The 20,701-nt window shown below is 35.0% G+C and overlaps 1 protein-coding gene across 1 annotated transcript in view; it reads left to right on the forward strand.

Annotated features, from left to right (window-relative positions):
* The window catches only part of LOC107681710 (low-density lipoprotein receptor-related protein 8-like), a 104,310-nt gene that overhangs the window by 32,655 nt on the left and 50,954 nt on the right, over window positions 1–20,701 (forward strand). The window contains exon 3 of the mRNA XM_016478025.1: window positions 5,866–5,988. Within this exon, the coding sequence (XP_016333511.1) occupies window positions 5,866–5,988 (123 nt within the window). The remainder of the gene's footprint in view (window positions 1–5,865; window positions 5,989–20,701) is intronic.

Here is a 20,701-nt window from a genome sequence, read left to right on the forward strand (position 1 = left end):
ACCAATCAAATGAAATCAGTATTAACAAAATTAATTACACAAAAGTGGCTTGTAGGTGTATTTTCAGATATTTAACGAGGCTCAGAGGTGGCATGAGTGCAATTAAAACCATAAATTCATGTTGAGATTCATATTTTTTTTAAAAAATGTTGAATATAGAAATATTAAATGATTTAAAGAACTGAAAAGATACTTTAAAAATGAAACAAACTGCCCGCAGGTGGCGACAAGTCACTGATTTTATCAGTGAATCATTCATTCAATTGATTCATTCGAACAGCTGATTCATTCAGGAATGAATCAAGTCTTTATGAATGGGTAATCATAAATCACTGACTCACTAGATTCGTTTAAAAAAACCCGTTCATTCATAAACGAAACACCGCTGTGTTTGAATGGAGATGCGCAGCGGCTCCGCTGTGTCTTTGTTTTAAACTATTTTCGACGACGAAATAGAGCAAAATCAGACAATAGTGTTATAGTGAGACAATGTAAGTCACTTAATATTAACTTGTTTATTGAATTGTATTGTATTGTATTAAATCAGTATCACATTTACAAACTCCCTTAAAAATCATTAAAAGCTGTCACTCATCTTAGTTCATCTCGATCTTACATTTATAATCAACGAAGCTCTCTACACTGAGCAATGAATCTCTTATTTACACCCTGTCTACACTTTGCTTATGAAAGGTTTTCGTGAGATATGTCTGTGATACATTACTCAACGCTGCAAAAACACGTAGAAAGCTTTGAAGTTCCCCTGAGAGCAATCACAAGTATGATGATGATCGGGTCAGTCGCACTGGTGATCCTAAAAAAATGTTCATAGTCGCACGCAGTAGTTTTCAGTCGCAAATGGTCGCACTGTAGAGCCCTGCAGTTATGCGGAGTGAGATTTTATACTGTGAGATTTTTACAATCAGGTGCAATTTTACATTCTTTACTTTTTCCATCCCTCGCTTTCCCTGTTTCTCTCTCTGTTTCTTTGAGTACCATTCTGTCTTCTTAATTAAAATAGCAGTGCCTCCCTAACAGATGGCACTAGTTGGTGAAAACAGTTATTAGTTAGTAAACAACTTTGTAGTGAATCAGTGAATGTGCAGATGTCCTCATTGTCCTTCAAGCATCAAAGCACTACAGTTTCATTCAATTGAAATGAAATGCATCACAATATCATCTGCATGTGTGCAGGCATCAGTACAATATTCACAGTGCCCCAACAATATTCCAATATTCCTGTGTCCCAACAGATTATGCATTTTTCATTTTTTGCCTTTCAATCTGTGGGGAACATCAGAAAATTTTGTACATATACATAACAAGGTTAATCACAAAAATATTTGCTTCCTTTTCATCCTATTTTTTTAATTTGATTTTGGATTGTTTTTTTTCTTAGTGGATGATAAAACAGAGAATAAAATCCCCCCAAAATTATTGATGGAGACATCCAAGCCATATTGAGAAACAAAAATCTAAATTTTTATTCCTGGCAGCCATATATCAATGTGCAAAACCATTTAGAACACACTTATTTCTATAGTTTTTCATACGATATAAATTTTTTCAAAGCAGCGTCACGGTAAAAAAGAAAGTGACTGTTAATATTGTAATATTCATTAACTATGGAAAGACTTCAATTTCAGCAGACAGCAGCTTTATAGAAGACAATAGTGTCATTATTCAGCTCAGTTTAGTTCAACATTGATTCAACTTTGTCCAAAAACACTGTCAATGTTGCAAAGTTGATCAGTTATGAAAAAACTCAATTCAACTACATACTATAAAAAGTGGTAACCTGAGGTTTTTACTATTTCTTCCTGATTTAACCCATAAAAATTAGTTTTATTGGTATACGTCGGTTCAGTGATGTTAAAGGGGTGGTTCAGTGGTTTGTTTCTAGGCTTGATTGTGTTTATGGGGTGCAGTCTAACATGTGTTAATGCTTCGTTTTTTAAAAAACGCATTATTTTTCACATAATTTACCTTTATTCCACACCACTCTGTCCCTTCTCTGAGAAACGCGCTGATCAATTTCCTGCTTTTATGAAGCCCCTCCCTCAGAAATAGGCGATGGGCTCTGATTGGTTAGCTAGCCCAGTGTGTTGTGATTGGCTAAACCGCTTCTAGTGCATGTCTTAACGTCCCTCACCTCAGCGGCATGTGCTCCGGTTGTATTGTAAACAAAGGCGTCGTTAATATCGTTTATCAGTTTGAGCCTGGTTGAGAAGCAGAGGATATTATTGAAGAGGATTGTGCAGAACCTGTGCAAGCACAGCTTTTAATGGTAGGCCTATGTTTTTTGTTTGTTGTTGTCTCATACTTTTAGATACACTGTTATTTGTAAATGCTACTGCTTATGTTAGCTTTTAATATACAGTTTTATCCTGATTAAAGCTTTAATACAGTACGGCAACTGCACGTGTGTCCATGTTTAACGCTTCTCATAGCTATGTGAAAATAAGTGTATAATTGTAACAGTTCATTGTTGGAGCTGAGCTGAATGAGAGAGAGAGAGAGAGAGAGTGAGAGTGAGAAGCAGAGCGTGTGCAGAGAAGGGGGACGCGAGGAACAGTATTAAGAACATTGATTTTGAAACTTGTGAATCCATTCGAATCGTTAGAAGACAGAATCGCAATTCATATATGAATAGATTTTTACATGCACCTCTAGTTTTCTCTTCCTCTTCTCTAAAGCAGCGCAGCATGGCCTCGCCCCCTTTGTTGCCTTTTCCCGATGGCGGGGTTTATCTGGGTTTGTGATGTCATGAACCCGGGAAGAAGCTCGTTGTAGTCCCTACCAGCCGTTTTTGTAGGTATTAAACTGCCAGAATTTTAAAAGACGATATCTCCGTTTGCATTGAACTTTCAGCTTCGTAACTTTGCAGATATTGTTTATGCTCAAACAGCAACATTACACGCTAACTAACGTTAAAAAAATGAAATCACAATGAACCACGCCTTTAAATAATATTTTAGACTTGAATAAAACCATTTAATTTAGATGTCACCATTTTTGGTTGCCGCTTTTTCAGTGTATAAAGCAGCTCTGCTGAAAACAATAGTGTCATTATTCAGCTCTAATTTGTTCAATGTTGATTCAATTCAGTTCGATAACAATGTCAATGTTGCAAAGTTCATCAGTGACATGAATTAAATTCAGCTAAAAGCAGCTTTACAGAAGACAACAGTGTCGTCATTTATCTCAATTTAGTTCAATGTTGATTTAATTTAGTAGCAGCATTGTATGTGTGGTGTGTGGTGATGTTTTTTGACCACTCACATTTTCTTCATAAAAACTGAAATGTATTTTTTTAATCAGGTCATATTAGATATTCCTAAATTTAACAGCTGAGCCTGTAGTCATAGAAAAGGGGGGCAAATGCACTCATCTGACCTAATTGACCTTTTGCTAAGCTTCGTCTTTCTGTGCACAGTGTAATTTTTTAGTAAAATTGGTCAAAATGAATTGGAAATCATTTTTTACTTGAGCTGGACTGAATCAAGACATTTTAAGCCATTTTATCCAATGTTTTTCTTTAAATAAATTATTAAATTATACAGTTGCGTTGCTAAAACACTAAAATAAAACAAATTCAGTGTAAAAATTTGCATTTAAAAACTATCAATACACACACAGACTTGCATTAGAAAAGAGTGAAAGGCGGCAGCAGTTGCTAAGGTAGGATTGGTCAGCAATCTGCTCAATAAACACGTGTTTACTGTTGTGAAGGGAAAGAGAGAGCTGCTGATGTAATGTTCCTGTTAGAAACACGTACTCGGTTGAGTCAGATGCACAGCTTGAGGATTCGGGGAGGGCTGCAGGTGCATTCCGTTTGATTAGACGTGTCCCTGTTGGCTGGTTACTGGCCCACACCACGCATTGCTTTTACCAGAGTCCAAGGAAAATAGGAAGCCTCACAGAGCTGTGGGGAAAGAAAATGATGCAGCATTGCCGCAGAGGATCCTTCAGGTTTGTCGACAGGTCTTGTGGAGTCGTGTTAGGCTGTTGTGATTGCCGCCCACTGAAGGTCTGCGAGTGTTTGTGAGAACTCGGCAGGTGGAGAGCAGAGCCTCTGCATATAATATCTGCAGCTCCAGACTGTTGCCAGACTGTTGTCCGTGCTCTGTTGCTTACAGCTCCATCTGCTCAGATCAGTGAATGCAGTAGTCTTACACAAGCAAAGTCAGCATGGAATGAAAATTCACACTGCTTTCTTAATACATGTTATTATTCTTATTATCAACAATTCATCCATGCTTTTGTTTAATTTTGTACATTTTTATCTAAAATGTCACAACTTGATCTTCCAGTGAAATTACAGTTTTCTCTTTAGTTATGTAGGTTGCACTTCTCTAATAGTCTGCTTAAACCTGACTCTTTCTTACAGATCTGCATCCATCCAATCAACAACTGATAGATATAACCATTGGTACACACTGCCAACTTTCAGGAGAGACAACCACATTTAAATACCGAATTGAATCCTCTAAATTACAGTTTTGTGTTTACAGAACAGAAGTCACTCATGAAATTGCTGACTGACGCCATTTTTCGTGATTGGTATCAGCTATTTTTTACCAAAAGTAATATTACAGAGACCAAAGACTTGTCATGTTCAGGGATTTTAACTAAACCACTGTTGACAGAGCCATCATGTTTTGTTTATGTTTGGAAGACTACTTCACAGAGCGATGTTAAAGGGTTGCCTTGTCCACTTATTATAAGCGATGCTTATTAAACATCTTTGGGCTTGCTGTTTGGTCTTGGCTCAAAAAGCGATCCGTTTTTTGGAGTTAATAAAGTAGGAAGGGGCAGGTCGCGATATTTTGGTGTTTTCAAGATAACGCATTTGGATTTTACTTTGTTATCGGAGTCAAAACGTACATTGTTCGCTGTAATTTCTTGCACCACACATACAGAAAAGACACAACTCTGATCCACATTTAAATACATCATTAACAACTAGTTGTTCAGTTTGGTTCTGTACACACTGCGTAGAATTTTTGTAAATGCTGTTGTCACTATTGAACATTTCAGGAGAATTCGGTTGTTGAACGCAAATTTAGCTGCAGTGTGTGCATGGCATAAATCCCCACCCTATGTTTTTCTTTTGTTTTGTATCTGTTACTACAATACAGAAGAAAATAGGATTTCCCTGCACCTGTTTTTTGTTTAGTTCTTTGTTAGCTCTTATATTAATAGCCCTGAGTTTGTCAGTTATGAAAGTCACACATTTGAGCTTCCATGTTTATTCATTATTATTAGAAATAAAATTGATTAGGTAATTAAAATAGCCTACAATATGTAAAAGTTTTTAAATGCATGTAGTCAGGGAGAGTGTGCAAGCATATGTGTTTGATATAATTCTGTATTTTAGACTAAATATAAATATTTCTAGTTTATTTTTTCAATCCTGAACGATTTATTCATTTTGAATGAATCCTTTCTGTGACTCGGGAGTAATGAGCTGTTTCATAGAGTTATTCATAAATTTTTTTGTGTGATAGCACATGAATCAAATGACTCTGGAGGTGAACTAATCAGTTCTGTTTCCAGTACTTGGCAGTGCAAAATTCTGGTACAGGAAACAGAATTGATTAGTTCACCTTGCGAGACTTGAGTCGTTTGGGCTTTCATCAGGTGACAGGCCCGTATGCTGTGTACACAATATAGAACTGATTAGTTCACCTCCCGAGTCCGTACTTTCCTGAGTTCGTGCATTTATTGCTAAGTGTGATTATACAATACCAGATCATTTCAATGTGGTCTCAGACTTCTGCTTCCCACGATATGGACACTTGGTTGTTGCTTAGAGAGTGTGCAAACATTTAACTCTGTCTTTCTTTCTTTCTTCGTGTGCAGTGAAGAACACATGCGCTCCCTCAGAGTTTGCGTGTGCGAACGGTCAGTGTGTTCCTGGGCGCTGGTGGTGTGACGGAGAACCCGAGTGTCCGGACGGATCGGATGAGGCTGATGCCACCTGCAGTAAGTCACATGTCATAAAACTATTATCGCTTATGTTTAATTATCTATTTAAAGCGATGGTTCTCAACCTTTTGGATTTCAATCTCCCTTTGTCTGAGACAATATTTGAAGGCCCTCCTGTGTAAGCTGATATGTACTAGGGCTGGGTAAAAAATATCGATATCTCGATATTAATCGATTCTCATTTTTACGGAACGATATCGATTCTTAAATCCCAAGAATCGATTAGTCTAGCCTGTTTTCAGTTAATGGACGGAACGTTGAAGGGCACTTCGCATCCAATATATCGCAATAAGCATTGTGCTTTGGTACTTCAAATATGAAACAAAGTCTCAGATTTCAAATTCTGTCCATTGTATTGCAGTATTCAAACAATAAATGCCGTTTTGGCGCTGTTTAATGTGGAGTGACAGATCGCTGTAGCGCCTCAGTTCAACAGACGCGGCAGCGAGGCGCACGTGAACTGGTCATCTCCTCCACATTAATACCTGTTTCAGCACAAAATAAACATGACTAAACATCCGAAGGTAAGTTAAAAGAAAGAGTACAACTTTACAATCCGTATTCTGTCTCATGTTATCGCTCAATCAGTGTTTCCTCCACGCAAAGACGTCAATATAACGTCTTGTAAACAATGTCACGTAACGTCACATTTACCTCAGAAAAACATATTCGGTGACCATAAACTCATTAGTCAGATAGAAAAATAAACTGTAGAAAGGAGCATTTTGCTAAATATATGTACCATATAACATATTCATTATACATTTTACCGTTCTTCAATGTTTAATTTATGTTTGAATAAATCCATCAAGTTTTTATGACAGCCACTATTATGTTTATATTTCAAAAAACTAATTGAAGTAGAAATATTACTATGTAATTGTAACTTTATTATTTTACAAATCTGTCAATTTTAACCTTTAATATTATAGTAATGTAGTACCAACTGTCTCTCATGTATATTTTACAGCATTAGTTGAGAGATTTTTTTTTCCTTGAGAAAATTTGGCATGTACTGTACCTGATATATATCCAAAATAATCGATATTGAATCGAATCGAATCGAATTGGTAATCAAATCGAATCGAATCGTGAAATTTGTGTCAAAACCCAGCCCTAATATGTACCTCTGGTACTTTTGTTGAAATTAAAATGAATCGACTCAAAAATATCTATATTATTTTTTACTTATCTAATGCTAATTTATTTTTTAAATAATTTTATGATTTATTGGGGCCCCTCTGGATGTTTGCTGAGGCCCCTGATTGAAAACTACTGATTTAAATTTATTTTAAGTGCTATCGACCGCATCTGTTGAAAAAAAATAAAAATAATAATAATTTTGGCTCGACCCTCAGTTTGTAAAAACAAGCACAATCATGTTTCCAGTACTGCATTAATGGAAGTAAACAGGGCAAGTTTATCCTACAGAAATAGTCCCAGCATTAAAAGAATCATGTAGACAACTCCAATGACATATTTTTGAACAAAAGATTTAATATAAGTGCTGTGATATAAATACAAGCTTCACATTTCAGTTGTCTAACCCTCTGGAATGCCTTATTCATAATGAATCATCCATAATGCATTACTGTCAAATGTGGGACAAGTCCATTTTTTTCCTTTGGTAATCCAAGGGACTGAACTTGTGTTGAACCCAGAAGATTCCTTTAGGCTGCTAATATTAAACACACTGCTGTAAACCACACCTGAAGTGGAGTTAGCCTCTCAGTTACTGATTGGCCTCCCAGTGTGTTTGTTGTGCAGCAAAGTGATTGTGTTTGTCTGATATTAGGTCTGATTTATGCTGTAAGTGTTGTTTCCTCTCTGAAGGAAAATCAAATGTGATCTTGTAGCGTTCATGTAGGTAGAGTCATGTAAACTCTATGGCTTTGCAACCGTATTCAAGGCCGAAAATCAGAGTGCGAATTTAGGAGCAACATTGAATTAATTCTTTTCAATGGTTTTTGTGCCCTTGGAACAAGGTATAGAAGTGTTATTTCATTCAGGGGAAGTTCATCGGGGCGGCTCATCTAGTATTTAATTACATTTTCACCTTCTGCCATTGCATGTGCACTTTTCTCATGAATGATTCAGTCGCCATCCCCAACCAGTTCAGAAAATGTCTGTTCAGTGGGAAAACATGAGAGATATTAAAAGAAAGGGCTGTATATGCTAGAATTCCATTAAAGATGAATGAGTCCACAGCTCAGTTCTGCCCTAACACAAAACTGCATTACTGTACTAACTGATTAAACAGAAAAAAATGGAATAACTTTACGTTTTTGTCTAGTGGAGTATACCATCATTTGATATGTTTGTCCAAACTTTCTTACAAGTATGTAAATATGTAAGAAAGATTCTAACATTTCTGGGCTGCGTTTCCAAAAAGCATCCTAAGCCTAAGTTGATCATAGCTCCATTGTTTTCAATGGGTCTACGATGTACTTAAGCTTACGATGTTTTTGGGAAAGGCAGCCCTGGTCCTTACAACATACTGAAGCATAAGCTTATTTTAAACATAATAGTAAACTCTAAATCTGATTAGATCAGCTCAAAACCATTGTAAACGTACACCTGTGACCACACATCAGCTGAATTATATATTAATATGCCAAGTTGCTGCATGGCTTGGCAGCTGTAAACAGTCTAATGAATTAATGAAGCGGTTAGAGGAACTAGATTCTTCACGCTGAACATCTGTGACACAAAATCTAATTTAAACCTGGAAAAAGTTTTAGCATTAAAAAAAGAAGTACAACAACAACAAAAAAAAAATATATATATTTTTTATATATATTTCTATGGTTAATAGAACAGTAAGACACCATGTCCAATAAATGTACATTTATTATTATCATTAATAATATTACTAATAACAATGCTGATGGTGGTAGTAGTAATTATGATGATAATAATAATAATAATAATAATAAATATATAAATGTAACTATTTGTTACATTTATTAAATAATAAATAAATTATTAGTATTAATAATAATAGTAATTGTTTATTATATAATTATAATAACAAAAACGATGATTTTATTATTATTATTATTATTGTTGTTGTTGTTGATAATAATAAATCTAACTTTTTATTGGATGTGGTGTCCTACTGTCTATTAACTATTAGCTATTATCTTTGTTTTTAAATATTATAATAGTATTATTGTTGTTGTTATTACAGTAATAATAATCAATGTAACTATTTGTAAGATAAATAATATAACAAAAATTATTAGTATTAATAATAATAGTAATTGTGTATTATTATATACTTCTAATTACAACAACAAAACAATGATTTATTATTATTATTATTATATAATTATTATACTGTTTATCAACACCCTAGCTATTATTTTTTAAAATATTATTATTAAAATGATTTTTGTTGTTGTTGTTGTTGTTATTACTGTATGACATGGTGTTTTGATGCCTTTTATCAATTTTATTTTGGTGCTGTTTTATATAGGTAATACATCACTTCAGGCTGTGTCTTACAGTGGTTGATCGTCATGCTTTGAATTATGCTTTTTGCCTTATTGCTGTATTGCTTTCTGCAGCCTCAATAGTATTTAAGTTGTTTCAGTGTGTTCTGCTGAGTACATGGGTACATCAGTTTACTCAATAACCTTATTTCAGACATGTTTAGTCTGTCCAGTAGGCCTCTTATGGCTGTTTTGACAAGTGAAAAAATAGACTGATTACATTGATTTAATGTGGCCAATATGTGTATTTTCTGAATGTCATAATAAAACCGTGGCTGTGTTTCCATGACTGCAGTACGCCGGCATCTGTAGGTGAGGAGCACAGCTGTGCCACATGAAATGCTCAAACACGAGCCCTCCCTTCTGCTCTTTCCGCTCCATGTCTGCATTAACTTTAGCAGAAAGAGACCATCTTGTTAGTTCATGTTCATTTTGTGGATGCCAGTAATGTAGATAGAAATAATAAGTAATTTACTTCTAGCTAATGCATGTGCATATTGTATTGTGTATTGTGTGGCTGCCGTTCATTTCACGTAGGCTGTTTGGAGAAAGTAGTTTGCATGCTAATAGGATTTTATAATCTTCAAGAAGCATCTTCAACAGAAATGTCAAACAAAATAGTCTCCTGATGCATTTAGATGGACTAAATACTCCATTTCAGCAGCAGTTCTTCTAATGAATTCGCACAGTAAGACCGAGGCTCTCTGGAAAACCATTAGCTGATGGGCAAGATATGAGAAACAGTTAGGGAAGCTGTTTATTTGGAAGTCTGTTCGTTTGCATAAATGGTTGTTATGAGTATTATTACGTATCTTATGCATAAGTGAAGGATGTTTATGTGATGTTATGTTTTAGTCAAAACAGGTAAAATAATCATTTACTTGACACTTATGTCCAGTGACTTAAAAGTGACCAACACACAAGCAGTTTGTGTTGTCTATGGATTTCGGCAACTTTTTGTTGGCTAAAATATTCATGTATAAATAAATAATTGCCTTTTTTGTTGTCATACTGATAATAAATATTAATAAAATATTTGGATGTATTTATATATCTGGAAATATCTTTCTGAAAATTCTGTGTCGATTTGTGCCTTGTTTGTAAATGAATCTGCGGTAAAATGAAGTGAACAATGGACCGAGTTCTTACTGACGCGGTCTGGATCTTCAATAAAAGTAAAGTTCATCCACTCTTTCCTAACGCTGGGATCAGAAGGAAGGCAACGCAAATACTGTGTTTTTCCACAGCTTGGCACTGCACAGTGTCTTGTTGTCTTCGGAGCCATCTTTATCCTTTTGTTTCTGATGTTTTTATAGTACATTGACCTCTTATATGCCACAAGATCAAGGGAATTTTGATTTCTCAGTTCATGACCCCTTTAAATCTTCAACTTGTTTGAACTTGTTTGTTCGTCTTGGCTCAAAGCGGCTTGCTAGGGACCTGTTTTCTTCGTGGAAGCTTTGGATTTAGTGAGCTTATTGTTACTCAAATCAATATTTTGTGTCCTATTATTTACTCCCATTATCTATGCATATATGAATAATGCCATGTTCTAGTCGCCTGAAATCAGTTAAATACTGATTATTACACCTCATAACAACTGAATGATTGGATCCTCTAGACATATTTTCTCCAAAAACACCATGACCGCACTGAGCCTGTGAAGCAAACACAGTGGTAGCCTCGTTCATGTTTAATTTATCTAGCTGCCATAAACAATGAAGCATGTACGTTATCCAGCAATATCTCAAAGGCTTTGTTTAGCATTTTGCCTCAAACCACTTTCTTCAGCATTCAGGTCTTGTCAAAAAAACATTACGAGATGGCAGTCCTGAGATTGTGCCCTAAGCTCAGCATCCTCAGACTGTGTCCTGATCACGCTTGTCCACACTAAAGATTAAACTGCTGTGACGTTATACATATTAAAACTTGCCGCTTTATTATATTCATCACAATTGCTCTATTGTTAACTACTTGTTGGTGTTAAAAATAAAATATTTTATCAAATGATTATAAAATATAAATTGTTGAAATAAGTAGAAATAAAGTTTAAACTTGTAATTATGGGCTGTCAATACAGCTGTCAATGTGTTCAAATCAATTAGGCTTAAATAATTTTTGTGTAATTTGTAAGTCGCTTTGGATAAAAGCATCTGCTAAATGACTAAATGTAAAATGTAAATGTAAATAAACTACCGACAACGATTGGAACAAAAGTATCTTATGCTCATCAAGGCTGCATTGGTTTGATCAAAAACGATGTAAAAACAGTAATATTGTGAAATATTATTACAAATTAATATGTTGTAAAATGTAACTTATTCCTGTGATGGTGAAGCTGAATTTTCAGCATCATTACTCCAGTCTTCAGTGTCACATGATCCTTCAGAAATCATTCTAATATGCTGATTTGCTGCTCAAGAAACATTTCTTATTATTTTGAATGTTGTTTTGTGCTGCTTAATATTTTTGTGGAAACTTGCCATTTAAAAGTTTGGGGTAAGTAAGATAAAAAATGTAAAAAAAAATCAGCAAGGATGCATTAATTTGATCAAAAGTGTCATTAAAGACATTTATAATGTATCAAAAAATTTCTATTTCAAATAAATGCTGTTATTTTCTTCTCTTTCTATTCATCGAAGAATCCTGACAGAAAAATATCATGGTTTCCACAAAAATGTTATTAAGTAACAATGTTTTCAACATTGATACCATTATTAATAATTTAACACCAATAATTGATGATAATTGAGCAGAAAATTCAGCTTTGCATCACAGGATTAAACTACTTTTAAAAAAAATTTGAAATGGAAAACTGTTATATTAAAAATAATAATATTTCACAATATTACAGTTTTTTTTGTCAAATAAGTGCAGTCCTGGTGAATTAAAGAAGTATTTTTCAAAAACAACAAAAAATGTAATTATAAAAAAATCTATTTTACATGTTTTTGAATGTATGTGTCAGACTCTGTTCCGTGTTTTGTGTTTCCATGCCCATATTTGGTCCTTCCTGTTCCTGTCCTAATTGTTTCCAATGTGTTCCAGGTGTGTTTAGTTATCATTCTCGTTTCCCTGTGTATTTAAGTTCGAGTCTGTGCAGTCTGTCTTTGTCCTGTATTGAACGTCAACCCTCGTCCTACTCGTGAGTTCCTGTCTGTATGTGTTTTATTTGGATAAATAAAGGTCTGTTTCGTGTTAATCCTCTTCGTCTCCGCACTCCTTCGTCTCCTCGTCTCTACCATAGTAGGCAGTCGTGACAGAATACAGGACCCAAAAGAAGTAAGCGGCGCCCCCTCTCCCTGTTTTATTTCCGCTTTTGGAAGTCTTTTGTTTTTTCCCGTTTGTTTCTCCCAGCGGCTTGGTATCCGCCGCGGCTCACTCCAGCCCACCGGCTGCTCCGAAGATAGGCCCGCCGGCCGCACCGTTGTCAAGCCCGTCGGCCGCTACAAAGTCAAGCCCGCCTGCCGCCATTGACCTAAGCCTGTCGGTCACTGCAACGGCAAGCCTGCCAGCCACGCCTTTCACCCCGAGCCTAGAGGAGAATCTGTGGAGAAGAATGTGGTTCGGTCTGGGCCCAACCCCCCTCCAGTGCCAGCTCCTCGAAAGCGCCTTGCTGTGCCTGCTCCTCCAGAGCCCCCTCCAGTGCTAGCTCCTCGTAAGTGCTTCCCAGTCCCCAAATCCAGCCCAGAGTGGGCTCCAGTTCCCGAGTATAGCCCACGGAGGGCTCCTGTCCCCGAGTTTAGCCCAGTGAAGGCTCCTGTCCCTGTGCTTAGCCCAAGGAGGGCTCCAGTCCCCGAATCCCCTCCAGAGCGCCCCCCAGGATTCCTAGTTTTCCCCAAGAAATTTTTTTGGTGGGGCCATATCCGCCATGGCCTCCTGAGTCTCCTGATCCGCCATGGCTCCTCGAGCCCCCTGATCCGCCCTGGAGGCCTCCCGTGTCTCCGTCCTGTACCAGCCTCCAGGGCGCCCCCCCCACCCAGTGGATATGTTACGGCGTGGGACACGCCTACCGGGAGAGGGGAGTTATGTCAGACTCTGTTGTGTTTCCATGCCCATATTTGGTCCTTCCTGTTCCTGTCCTAATTGTTTCCAATGTGTTCCAGGTGTGTCTAGTTATCATCCTTGTTTCCCTGTGTATTTAAGTTCTAATCCTCTTCGTCTCCGCGCTCCTTCGTCTCCTCGTCTCTGCCACAGTAAGCAGTCGTGACTGTATGAATGTGTGCTGGGTGAATGTCTATAGGGCAAGACAATTACCTTATAATAAAATGTATTCACTGGTCATGATTAATTACATTAATTTATCACGTTATCTTTACACACTAAATTAAATTTAAATTGACTCCTCTACTTTTTTTACTAGTTGGAATCTTGAAATTAAAATAAATTTTAATTAATTACTTTTTCTGATCTGTCCACCTAAGTTAGATCACTGAATCTGATGCTCATCTTCCATTATGATGGCTATAAAAGCTTCACACACATACACAAAGGTACAGCATGACATTTCTATAATACACACACACACGCTCTTTTCTGTCTGTCACACAGTTTTCATGCTTGAGTAACCTTGTGCTCTCACATTAGTGAGCACTACTGCAGGAGCACTGTTCTGGATGTCTTACTTAATAATTAATGATGCATCCATGTTCAGCACATTTTCCTATTGCAAGGAAACGCACAGGAATTATAAAAGCTGATTTAACGGCTTTTAAAAGGAAAAACAGTCAAACCCTCTGTCATAGGGAAAGCATTATCGACTGAAAGCTGAGAATGTTTGTGATCTCTACAGTCAAAATACAGCACAACCTGGGTTTTGCTGCCCCACTTTATGTAATTGACTGCCATATGCTGTCCAATATGTTTAGTAAATCACTGCTGGACTAGTACATCAAATATTTTTCTTCAGTATATCGTCTATCCGGCTGTAACATTACCCAGTTAGAATCAAAGGATTATTACTAGTTCTGTCTATGAAGAGAACTATAATGGCAGCTGAACTAAAACAGTGCTTAAATAATTAAATGTTTTAGCTTTCTGTTTCTTTAATTTGGCCCACATCTAGAATTGACCTAGTTTGTTCCTCTATAACAATATGTAGTTAATAACGCAGCTACTGTAACAAGATTTAAGCTATACTAACGCTCTGCAAATGTTTAGTTTAAGTTGATTGTATTAAAGGATAGTTGACACAAAAATGAGAGATGCCATCATTTACCCACCCTCATTATTTTGCCCATTTATTTGATTTGAAAATACAGTAAAAACAGCAATATTGTGGAATATTATAACAAACTAAAATAACTGTTTTCTATATGAATATATTTTGAAATGTAATTTATTCCTTTTCTGTTGGAAACTGGGATATACTGTATTTGTTTTCAGGATTCTTTGATCAAAAGCAAAAGTTCTAAAGAACAGCATTCATTTGAAATAATTTGGAACATTATAGATTTCTTAGCTGCTATTTTTGATCAATTAAATGCATCTTTACTGAATAAAAATATTAATTTCTTAAAGCAAAAATATTCTTACTGACCCCAAATTTTTGAATGGTAGTGTACATTTGCACCCCACTTTTATTGTATCGACAGAAAACAGTTGAAATATTCTTAAAAATATAATTTTATATATGATTTCAATTCAAATGTAATATATTTTATTGTTTTATTGATAATGTTTTTTATGTGTACTGTAAAAAAAAAAGTTGACCTAACTCAAACAAAAAAGGAAACCTATCGCAGTCAACTTAAGTTAACTCAACTAGCAACTGACAACTTAAAAACTTTAGTTCATCTAATGAATAAATGTCAGTCTACTGAGTGTTAAAATAATTTTATATATGATTTCAATTCAAATGTAATATATTTTAGTTTGATAATGTTTTTTATGTGTACTGTAAAAAAAAAAGTTGACCTAACTCAAACAAATAAGGCAACCTATCGCAGTCAACTTAAGTTAACTCAACTAGCAACTGACAACTTAAAAACTTTAGTTCATCTAATGAATAAATGTCAGTCTACTGAGTGTTAAAAGATCTGTCAGAGCAACCAAAGATTTGTTAGTATTTAGCAATGCTAATCTTTTTTAACAGTCCTCTTTCTTTTAGATTTTTGTTTATTTTCAAAGCCTTCTACATAATATGGGTAGTATTTGCCTCTTAAAACTAAAGGCAAACATTTATGCTGATAGACAAATGTATTAAACAAGTTGCAATGAGATGCACATATACAGTACCTCAGCACACGATTCTCAACCATGGTGAGGATCAACAAATTTTAAATCAGTAAAAATATGAACTCTGACCCACATGACAGCTAACTGGCAGTGACAACAGCAGCAGCAACAGTAAAATTAAAATTAAATTAAAATAAAACTATTAAAACAATTATAATATTTTAATAATAATTAACATAAAATCAAGCTGCAATGCATGCTGGGAACTTGTGCAATATTGTTCACTGTAAAATTGTTTGTTCAGATGCAATTTAAAAAGTTGGGAGAACATTTGGATATGTTGTGAACAAATACTTGTGTATCTAAGTAAGGTAAACAAAACTTTTGCTAGTGACATATTTAGAGTATTTTTGTTGAGTTTACACAAAAAATTAAACTGACTTCTACTAAAAATTCTTTGTTCAGGCTACTTTTTTACATTGGTTAGTAGAACTCTTCTAAAGTTGGATTTTTTTTAGTGTGCTATTTTGTATTTTTAGGGGATTTTATGGTGCTAAATTATTTATGAAGTAGTTATAATCCACTTTTTGAGCATAGATCTGAAAATGGAATTTTGCAACTGAAACTGTTGTAAATCTAGAATTTTGGATCACATACTTAAAGGGTTAGTTCACCTAAAAATTCTGTCTTTAATTACTCACCCTCATGTCGTTCTAAACCCGTAAGACCTTCATTCATCTTTGGAACACAAATTAAGATATTTTTGATGAAATTGGAGAGCTCTCTGACCCTTTCTGATTACGTTGATTACGTTCTGGGGTACTCTCCAAAATTGTAAGATGGTAACTCGGGGAGAAGAATTGCTGAATAAATTATGTTATTATTGTTTTCTTTGCGCACAAAAAGTATTCTCGTAGCTTCGTAAAATTACGGTTGAACCCCTGATGTCACATGGACTATTTTACCGATGTCCTTGCTATGTTTCTGTGCATTGATCGTGGTAATATCCTTGCTGTCTATGGGAGGGTCAGAGAGCTCTCGGAATTCATCAAAAATATCTTAATTTGTGTTCCGAAGATGAACGAAGGTCTTACGGGTTTAGAATGACATGAGGGTGAGTAATTAATGACAGAATTTTAATTTTTGGGTGAACTAACCCTTTAAGTTTAGTTTCTTGTTAAAGAAGAAGCTTTAACAGATTATTGCTTAAGTGAACAAAGTTTAAAAAGCAAACATTTACAAAAATGTTATAGAGTTTATTGTTATGAAAAATCCACAAAATATTATTTTGAAATTCTATATGAAATATGTATTTCCCCAAACATTTTTTACTCTAAAATTGCATGAAAATAAAATCCATAAATCGAAACAATTTGAGGTTGATATGTCAAAAAATGAGTTTCCGTTTTGATTGGGTGCAGTACCAAACATTTCCACTAGATGAAACTCACTTCCTGTTCATTTCCAGTGCGGTCACTTTTGACTGCGAGGAGTACACGTGTACCTTTTCTTTTTATTTTTTATTCAGGACCATTTAAACTTTTTGAATCATGTCCATAATTATTTTTGGTGTTCACATAGCAAGTGCCATGATCTTTACCAAGTTTCATAGGATTCTGAAAAAATTCTAAAAAACCAGAACGAAAATTTGTTTAGTCAAAAATGACAAAGAGCACCAGAGGGTTAAAGGCATTGTGTTGTAGAAAACACATATTCAAGCCTTAAACTCTGGTCATTGGTTGAGCCAATATATAGTTTGTTATTCTCTCCGGTGTTGCTTGTGGCTTAAAAGTGACACACTGCAGCTTTAAGTTAAAGGTGACTGCATTAATGCACAACACCAGCACATGATATTCCTGTGCTCTATTTCCATATGGCAGCACCCCTGACAACAGAAATGACTTGATGAAGTGTGATCAATTTAATGTGTTTAGAGATTAACAGCGATTTTTGACTCTGCTGATTTCAGTGAAGTGGAATTAAGAAGCTCTTCATCAAATAGCCATCGGCAAAGCCAGATGTCTCCTCTGAGTTCATCGCGACCTTTTCACAACACCGCGCTCTCTCACCTCACACCTCACTGTATATACAGCACAAGTGCGAAGTCACATGGGAGCGGAGAAAGCTCCTCTGACCTTGTTATCATTTGTTCCAAACATGCTTTCTCACTCACTCTCCTTCTTTCACCTTTTCCCACTTTTCCAGTTATCTCAACTTCATCTTGACAGTACTATTAATCTGCTTTAATGAATATTCTGTCATCATATACTGACTCTCATGTGACTCTCTTTCTTCTGTTTATTTCTTCTTGTGTTCCTCAATAACAATATGTAGTTAACAGCTGAGCTACTGTAACAAGTTTCAAGCTGTAAATTAAGTTAAAATTGATTATATTAAATGGATAGTTGACCCTAAAATGAGAGATGCCATCAGACTGCAGAAAAAAGTTTGGGACGATGCGAGGATGAGTGCAAGTTGATGTGTCAGAAAACTGATCGGTAATATATGTACTTCACAGTGTTGTTTTAATATTTTTGATGCATTACTATAGGATTTATTAATATTCCTAATATTTGTTTTTATTTTAATATTTTCAATTTTAATCTAAGTTTTATTCATTTTGTTATGCTTTTGCTATTTTTAAACTAGTTTTCATATTTCTTTTTGGCTTTAATAAGCTTTAATTATTATTTCAGTTTTAGTATTTTAGTACTTTAACCTAGAAGGCAACATTTATCATTTTTAAGTTTTTAATCTAATATTTATATTTTCTTTTCTTTCAGCTTTATTTCAATTAACAAAATAAATCTTTTTAATTTTATGCATTACTATAGGATTTATTAATATTCCTAATATTTGTTTTTATTTTAATATTTTCAATTTTAATTTTGTTATGCTTTTGCTATTTTTAAACTAGTTTTCATATTTCTTTTTGGCTTTAATAAGCTTTAATTATTATTTCAGTTTTAGTATTTTAGTACTTTAACCTAGAAGGCAACATTTATCATTTTTAAGTTTTTAATCTAATATTTATATTTTCTTTTCTTTCAGCTTTATTTCAATTAACAAAATAAATCTTTTTAATCATGTTTAATCGTACTTTTAGTTAACAATAACAATACTGATATTGGAAAATGTGAATTAAAAGTACTTCCATCTAATTCCTTTGAACAAATATTTGTGTGCTGCATATCTTTATAAAGCGTAGCAAGTGACATTCTAACGTCCAACAATGGACTATTTACACAATCTCTGGTGACACGTTTCACTGGTCATTAGCATTGTCAGTAAGTTTTTTTATATTTTCATTTAAAAAAGATATATGTACATTTATAACACTATCATTTTTGTATTATATTACCTTGTGAGAAACCTGGGAAAAGTAAAAAGAGTCTATTGGAATCAGTTGTGAACTAAGTCGTGCGTGTGTGTGTGTGTGTGTGTGTGTGTGTGTGTGTGTTGCACATGCTGTGAAGAACGTTGTAAGGGCCGTTCACATAGAACACGTCTTTGCGTCTAAAAATGTGAGATGCAGCGCTCAGGAATGATTTTTTCAAAAAGCACAGTGCAGAACACGAGGGTTTCGAGACATGCTTTTGATATGTGATGCAATAATGGAAATAATAGAAAATAGCCTAAATAGAGATATTTCTCTATTTCTGCATGTAAAAATGTAAATTCTTTTAACTTGACAAAACACTGTGTTCATGTGTGAGATGCTGCAAAAGATGCAAGCACAATAGTCATAAACGTTCATCTAGCGTGTATTTACATAGAAAAATTATGGAAAAGTAGTGTATTGGGGGACAAAACATGTTCCGTGTAAGCGAACGTCAATTTATGGTTTTTCACTGTAAATTATACTTTTTTTTTTTTTCACTTCGAAAAACGGTATTTTACCATAAAATTACATAAAATGTCTATTACAGTTTTTCACCGTATATAGTAGGGGAACTTACCGCTAACCATTTAACATGTTTTACTGTATCATTTTCAGTTTTTTAATGTTAAAATCACGATAATTTTTTACAGTGCACGCTAACTTGCTGCTATAAACAAAAGCTCACAACGCTTGCCCCGCCTCCGGAGTCTTCTGATTGGACCACTGTTCTGATTGGACCTACTGACATTGATAAGTACTGTGTGTAAAAGTTTAAATTCTTTTAACTTGTCTTAAAAATGTGGCGCTCATGTGTGAGACACTGCAAAAGGTCTGAGATGCAAATGCAACAGTCATACACATCCGACTAGTGTGTGTTCTCATAGAAATACTGTAGAAAAGTAGTGCATTGGAATGGAAAAATGTGTTTTGTGTGAACTGCCCCTAAATCTGTTATGAGGTTCCATGTCAGATAGATACATAGGCTGTAGACGGCAAGACAGCTTAGAGTTTCTGGAACAGAGCTCCAGATTGATCATGTCCTGTTGACGCTTTCACTATTAGTCTATCCTTTCTTGGTGGATTATGAGTCTCTAAAGCATTCAAATTGTTTATATTAAAAATCATTAATGCTTCATTGATCTATGTTTTTTGCTCTTTGTGCATTCATACTCTAATTAGTCAATAAAACATTCATTAACACTTCCTCTTGCTGTATAAGCATCTTCTATGCCTTTATACAGACACACACCCTCCAACCTGCACACTCAAACACTGCATTACTGCAATGCAGATCCCCAAAAAAAAAAAAAGCATTTTGGTTGTCATTGAAGTGTTATGAAGTGACACTGTTTGTTCTCATTATTTCATAGCCAGGCTGGCTTGAATTCAGTAAAATAATACAGTCAGGAAAATAAATGACAGCTATTTTGCTTGATGAATGATACTGAGGGTTCGACAAGTACTGCAGTAATAGAAATCACATCTCATTTGATATGTATCACTCATCTAAATGATGAAACAGATCCAGCGATGAATAATAAATTCACTCGAGAGAAAATTGAGAAAACTGACAGCCTAAACGAAGCTGCCCTTTCTCCCCGATTCTGGAAAGTTTATACAGCATGTCCTTGGCCAGGCTAATTGGTATAACTTGTTG

The sequence above is a fragment of the Sinocyclocheilus anshuiensis genome, unplaced genomic scaffold, assembly GCF_001515605.1.
Source record: "Sinocyclocheilus anshuiensis isolate Anshui unplaced genomic scaffold, SAMN03320099.WGS_v1.1 scaffold436, whole genome shotgun sequence".
In the NCBI taxonomy this organism is placed as follows: Eukaryota; Metazoa; Chordata; class Actinopteri; order Cypriniformes; family Cyprinidae; genus Sinocyclocheilus; species Sinocyclocheilus anshuiensis.